The sequence below is a fragment of the Andrographis paniculata genome, unplaced genomic scaffold (assembly GCF_009805555.1).
Source record: "Andrographis paniculata isolate CXL003 unplaced genomic scaffold, ASM980555v1 Contig56END, whole genome shotgun sequence".
NCBI lineage: Eukaryota > Viridiplantae > Streptophyta > Magnoliopsida > Lamiales > Acanthaceae > Andrographis > Andrographis paniculata.
The window spans coordinates 558,430-565,566 of record NW_026137591.1 but is presented as its reverse complement, the minus strand read 5'-3'; the positions used below and the strand labels follow the sequence as shown (position 1 = coordinate 565,566).

General features: G+C 26.4%; 1 protein-coding gene across 1 annotated transcript; it reads left to right on the top strand.

The window, feature by feature from the left end:
• Positions 1-4,969: 4,969 nt before the first annotated feature.
• LOC127256720 (protein MIZU-KUSSEI 1-like) lies at positions 4,970-5,933 on the top strand. Its single transcript, XM_051282869.1, has one exon. The coding sequence runs from the start codon at positions 5,045-5,047 to the stop codon at positions 5,849-5,851; it is 807 nt and encodes a 268-aa protein (XP_051138826.1). The 5' UTR covers positions 4,970-5,044; the 3' UTR covers positions 5,852-5,933.
• The last annotated feature ends 1,204 nt before the right edge of the window (positions 5,934-7,137 follow it).

The following is a 7,137-nucleotide window of genomic DNA, read 5'->3' as shown; positions in this document are numbered from 1 at the left end:
AATTATCAATATATAAAAAATATATTTATAAATTATTAAATTAAAGAAACTTATTTACATATTTGGACAATGGTGTTATCGGATAATTAATATGCTATATTATGTTTTATGGAACTTAATTTAATTTTAGTATTTAAGACTATTTATAATGATCATTTAAATGTGGTTTATTTATTTATTTATTTATTTATATGCATATGTTTGAGACAGGGAAAAGCAGAGTCGAAGATCGTAATTTCGGGTCGGAGAGCGAAGGATATTTCCGCATTTTAATTAGTTTAATTGTAATTTTATTTAAAGATAGCGATCGTATTTGGCTGATTGTCGATTGTAAATTATTTTTTTATTAATGAATTATTTCCCTGTGTCGGGTAGACACCGTGGTTTTTATCCTTCATTTTGAAGGAGTTTTCCACGTAAAAACTTTCTGTGTGTTGGGTTTAAATTTTTGCATTTTATTTTTGTTACTCTTTATAAATTTAAAGATTGATAAAAGGAATATAAATAAAAAGAAATGACTACAATGAATAAATAGTTAGGCGATAAGTTTGATTTTCCAATAATTTAAATATTCAACTTTCTAATTAATTCTTTATAATATGGAAAGGTTATATTGTATACATTATATATAAAATACAACTTACAAATATAAATCTCTCTTGAACAATATTAGAATTTGAAGATAAATAAATATACATAACATACTAATTTAGTTACATATATTAAATATTTATAAAATTTAATTTTATGAATGATTAAATATATATATATATATAAATTTGTAATGAAATAAACCCAAGGATCAAATATTTTATTAACCAAAAATTAACGAAATATGGTAAAAATTTTAAATTGGGATTTGATTTTAGGCTCAGCCTTGAAATCACCCAAAAAATAAAAAATCGACACCAACAAACTCAAAATCACGACTACTTACAATGCTGGCCCTAAAACCCGCAACACAACTTAGAAATAACCCAAACACAAGAAATACAAGATATTGATGTTATGTAAATAGGTATTGATGTGATATTTTGAATTTAAAATCGAATTTCAATATTATATAAGAATATGTTTGATTTGATATATATATTTTTTTAAAAAAAATAATGAACAATAAAATCCACACCAAAATCCTTGAAATATTTGTTTTATATTAATAATTATATTTTATATTTAGTGTAATATTTTTTAAATATAATATAAAAAATTTGATTTGATATTTGATATATTTATATTATTATAGTTTAATTTTTATATTTGATTTTGGTTCGGTTAGATTTGAAATATTTTATTTATTTAGGTTTTTAAAATATTTTTCTAATTTTGATTCGATTTAAATACGATTCGCAATTTTGAATATTTATTCGATTCAATGCAGATACAAAATATCTGCATATTTACAGATAATTGAACCGTGTCCATTTAACCATAAGTATGCCATTTTCTTTGTATATAAAAATGTCACAAATATTTGAATTAGTACTCAAGTGGTCCATTCTATCTTCAAATTCATGCTAATTCTAGGTTTTTATTGTAATATAATAATCACAATAAAATATATGTATATATAGAAATATTTAAAGGAATACATTTTCTTATCACTCATAAATTATTTTATTTTATTTTATTTTTGAAATACTAGGTTGAGTTTTATTGGTAAAGTAATTAGTACTAGGATTATAGTTATGATTAAATATCACCAATATAATTATATAATCAAATGTAATAAATTAATTAAGTAATTTCATGATTTTGGATTTGTGGTCCTAAGCATATCTTCAATAGTCATATTTTGAATTAACTAAGCATATACTCCCTCAGCCCGTTAACAATTTATCCATTTTTTCATTTTGGTCTCTTCCATAATAAAGTATCTATTTCATTTTTTTTTAGTAATTGTATTATCTACCTAATATTACAAATATCATTCCAATTAACAATATATTACACAAATGTCATTACTTTTATATTATACAATACTAATAGGGTTAATTTAGTCTTTTTATCTTTATTTCTACTTAATTCTAATATAATATTAATATTTCTAAAACTCCGTGCAAAAAGCAAATGAATATATAGATATGGGACGGAGGGAGTATTAATTTAATCTAAAAAATGCAAGTTGATCTTTCATATATATATATATACACACATATTTCCAACATACATTGTATGTATCTATAATTAATACTCCCTCCGTTCACTTACAATGTTTACATTTACTTTTGACGCGAGACGTGTTTGTTTAAGTAATTCAATTAGCTGATAGCTGTTAGTTGATTCAATTAGCTGTTAGCTGATTCAATTAGCTGGTTTGACTAGCTGATTCAATTAGCTGTTTGTATTAAAATGTTTGATAAAACAATTGTTTGATATTAGCTGTTTATACGTAAAATGACAATTGAGGACATTTCTATTTTATTTTTGTTTTTAACATATTCAATTATGTTCTTTTGAGTTTAGAATGTTTAAAATTGTTTGTTATTAATTATTGAAAATTATAAAAGTGTTATAAAAGTATTTATTTTTATTACAGTTATATTTAAAAAATAATATATTTTTATTAAAATATATAAATAGTTTTTTTTTTTATTGAAAATAATGTAAAATATAAAATAATAAATTTTTCGTGTATATATTTATGATGTTAGTTATCGATTAGTTCATTATATTTATAATTTTTAATAAATTTAATTTATTAATTTATTTTTAGTATAAAATTTATATAATGTAATTTTAATAAAAAATAAATTATTAATATTTATATTTTTTATTTTATGTTGATTTTAATAAATTTATATATTTTACAATTAAAATAATTTTTATATAAAAATTAATTATTTTAAATTTATAAAAGTAAAACTATAATATAATAAAATATTCTAATATAATTAATAAATAATCAAAATATATTTATTTGTTTAAAATGTATAATAAATTTTTAAAGGCATATAAGGAATAAAAAAAATTTACAGAAAAAACTATTTCAAAACGCAGGGTAAGTTAGCTTTCCCAAAATTAGCTTTTTGGGTCCAAAAAACTATTCCAAAAAGCTAATTTACTAAACACCTAAATTAGCTTTTTGACTGGTCAAACAGCTAAAAGCTGTTCAATAAGCTAAAAGCTCTTCAAAAAGCTATTTGCCAAACACCCCCGCGGTGTTTAAGAAATAATAGTATTTTGATTATAGTGAGTAGTTAAAAGTAGTGTAATAACATTTTTGCCTTTATTTTTTTTTTTGTGTAAAAGTAATGATGTGATGTAAAGTAAGAGTATTTGTAGAAATAAATAGGGTATTTAATAAAATGTTAACTTTGTAATTGGACATCCAAAAATAGAAATATGTATACATCGTAAGTGGATGGAGGGAGTATAACTAAACACATTATTAGAAATGTTAAAAAGTTGAAAAATATATACTTGAGCTCAACTCGTATTTATTTGGTCGAGAAATTTAATGAAGTAAATATTAATTTTTATTTTTATTTGACCAAAATTTTTAATCCATTTACATTTTCTTAATTATAGCTTTAGATTAATGAACTTTAGTGAAAAATTAATGTAACAATTTTGAATGATTTCCAAGCAAGCAAATGTATCTTTGCCCCTGCTCACTTGAATTTTTATTTCAATTATTTCAATATTTTATAATATGAATTCTCGATTATATATATATATATATATATTCACGAAACACCATATTAAAAAAAAAATTGAAAATTAATTATTTTTTAATCGATCGTAAAACAGTAAAATATATATTATGGATGAATGAAACACGATTAGTAAGTGATTAATTTGTTATTATGAGCAAATGTCATTATAAATTTTATTTACAAAATAATTAGTTATGTGGTCAAATAGAAAGAAGTACTCCCTCCGTCCCATTAAAAGGTTCTCATTTTTTATTTTCGTCTGTCCCAAAACAAAGTTACCATTTTCTAATTTAGTAATTGTACTACTTACCTAACATAATAAATACTCTTCTAATTTACAATATATTACACAAATATCATTACTTTTATATTACACTATATACTAATAGAGGTATTTTTGTATTTTTTACTATAATTCAATATAATTCTAATATTAAAAAATTTACGTGCAAAAAGCAAACGCCACTCTTTCACCGGGACGGAGGGAGGAAATTAACTTGATTTCCTAAAAAAAATAAAAAAGTACTCCTTCTGTCTAAAAAAAATTTGTGAAACACTATAATTATGTAATTGATAAGTAATTAAAAATTATATTAGTAAAAATAATTATTTATAATAAAAATAATTATAAATTAATATTAAAATAACTAAATAGTTTAATAATATATGAGTGTTTTTTTTATATAAATTATAAAATTTAAAATATAATTAAAATTTATAATTATATTTTAAAAAAATCACAAATTATCTGAGACAAAAATTAAAAAAAAAAATGAACGTTTATGTGAGTAATTAATAATGCAATATATTTGGAGTGTGTTTGTTTTGGGGTTTGGATTTTGAGTTGAGATTTTAATAGTAAAAATTTTGAATTTGAATAGTTGTATGATGTGATATAAATAGGTGTTGATTTTATATTTTAAATGTAAAATTGATTTTTAGTATAATATAAAAAATAAAAAATAGATATTTGATTTGATATTTTTTTTTAAAAAAAAGATAAATAGTGTATTTAAAATTCAATCCCCAAACAAATGCATCCTTAATTAGAAGAGAAAACGCATGAGATGCACGTGTAAGATTGATAGTGGCTTAGCTAGACAACCCAAAGCTCCTTTCAAATGCGTAATTAATAATAATAATAATAATAATAATAATTTTTGTGTTATAAATACATGATGAGCCATATCTCTTTCCATTACTACTTCCATCCCCCCTACCCTACCCCCACCCCACCCCTCTCGAAAATATAACTTTCTTGATATATATATTCCTTGTCATATTATATATATGTCATATGTTAAGACACTTTCTTAATTAAAGATTTCATTTTGATCCCACAATAGTCTAATTTTGTTACTACATCCAAAAAAGTAGATACAGCCATGATGCAATATGACCGAATTGCCCCTAGCCCTCTAACAAGAACAAGCAGCTCCAAAAGTACAACCCAAATAATCCCGGCCTACTACACGAGGTCAAATTCGTCATCTCAACATCCGCCGGAATCCGTACAGCTGCGCCGCGCCGCCGACCGGAGGGGAATCTCCGCCTTCCTCCGGTCACTATTTTCGATCTTCACTTTCCCTTCAATAATTCTGCCACACTGCAAGTGGGCCCTCAGCTTTCCGGCGGGGGGCCGCCGCCTCGCCGCCGCGCCGTCGCTAGGCCGGAAAGTCACCGGAACTCTGTTCGGCCGCCGCCGCGGCCACGTCAGCTTCGCCGTGCAGGAGGATCCGGCGGCGGCGCCGGTCATGGTGGTGGAGCTGGCGGTGTCGACGTCGGCGCTGGTCAGGGAAATGTCGTCGGCGATGGTGAGAATCGCCCTCGAGTGCGAGAAGCCGGCGGCGGCGGAGCGGCGGCGCGGCGGCGGCGGGAGGCTTTTCCGGGAGCCGACGTGGACGATGTACTGCAACGGGAGGAAGTGCGGGAAGGCGGTGACGAGGGGGTGTACGGAATCGGACTGGCACGTGCTGAGCACGGTGCGGCGGGTAACGGTGGGGGCGGGGGTGATTCCGGTGGTGGACGACGGCCGGAAAAGTGGGGCGGCGGCGGCGGAGGAGGGGGAGCTGCTGTACATGAGGGCCAGGTTCGAACGGGTCGTGGGGAACCGGGACTGCGAGGCCTTTTATATGCTTAATCCGGACGGGACTGGAGGTCCCGAGCTCAGTATTTTCTTGCTCAGGATTTGATTTCTTAAATAGATTAATTTTATTGAATATATATATTGAATAGTCTTTTATTTTATTTTTGGAAATTAATGTTTGGTTTTACTCGTGGGCTTGTATGTTTTTTATGTTTAAATACAAATTAATACTATTATTTACTATATATAATTTTTAATAGAAATATATTATTATTTTTTGAAAATATTTATATTAAGTATTATTTAAACTAAAACATAAATAAAAAAAACTTAATTTTAAAATCAAAATAAAATAAATTACTATAGTTTTATCGACCGATATGAAAACTACCAATTTGAATATGGAATGATTTGGAGATTGATTGATTCGAAAATTGATCGATTTTTATAATTTGCACACCCTAACTCTCTTGTTAAAGGCGACGGTTGGGGTGCTAATTTGGTCAGCACCATGATAATTTGATCAAATCAGTAAAATAACATGAAGTAATTAACAAAATACTACACGAAAAATAATATATTATTAAGTTAACATATTAACTTTAGACAATTATCAATAGTCATAAAGCAGATATCATATGTTGTATTATATAATATATTATATATTATATTAATATTTTCTACTTTTTTGATAGATATTTGCTAATTCTATCAAATTACTACTGCTAAAAGTATGAAATCAAAATATATTTTTGCTAAACTCAGGATATATTTTACTATATATAATTATATAATGTGTTAATTCAAATATATACTACTCCATTCGTCCCAAAAATATAGTCTTTATTGTGTTGGACACAGAATTTAAGGAATATTGATATTATATTGGTACTCGGTAATAAATAAGGATAAATGACTTTTTGCCCTTGTGAGTATATTAGTGTAAAAAGTAGTGGTAATTGTGTAATAATAATGAAAAAGTAGTGGTTATTTATGAAAATGAAACTATTATTTTAAAACGGACAAAAATGATAAATAAAATTATTATATTATGACAAAAAGAATATTATATATTACATCAATATTTTATATTTTTTTACTAAATATTTGCTAATTGAAACAAATCAAACGTAAAATCTCACTCAGTTAGTACTCATTAATAAATAAAACAAGTAAAGAATATTATCTATTATAGGGCATAAGTCAATATACTTCTAGCATCGAATCATCGTCGACTAGGAGGAAACTCAACTATACATACATACATATATATATACATGCATACATGTGTAGTCAAGCTCACCAAGCAATGATATGAGACAAAAGTGCCTGTGAATCAATGAGCTAGAAACAAAAAAAATAAATATTTATTTAGTCATGTTGAGATATTTT

Coding starts and splice junctions, on each gene's coding strand:
- LOC127256720 (XM_051282869.1), top strand. CDS start 5,045: ATGATGCAATATGACCGAATTGCCCCTAGCCCTCTAACAAGAACAAGC.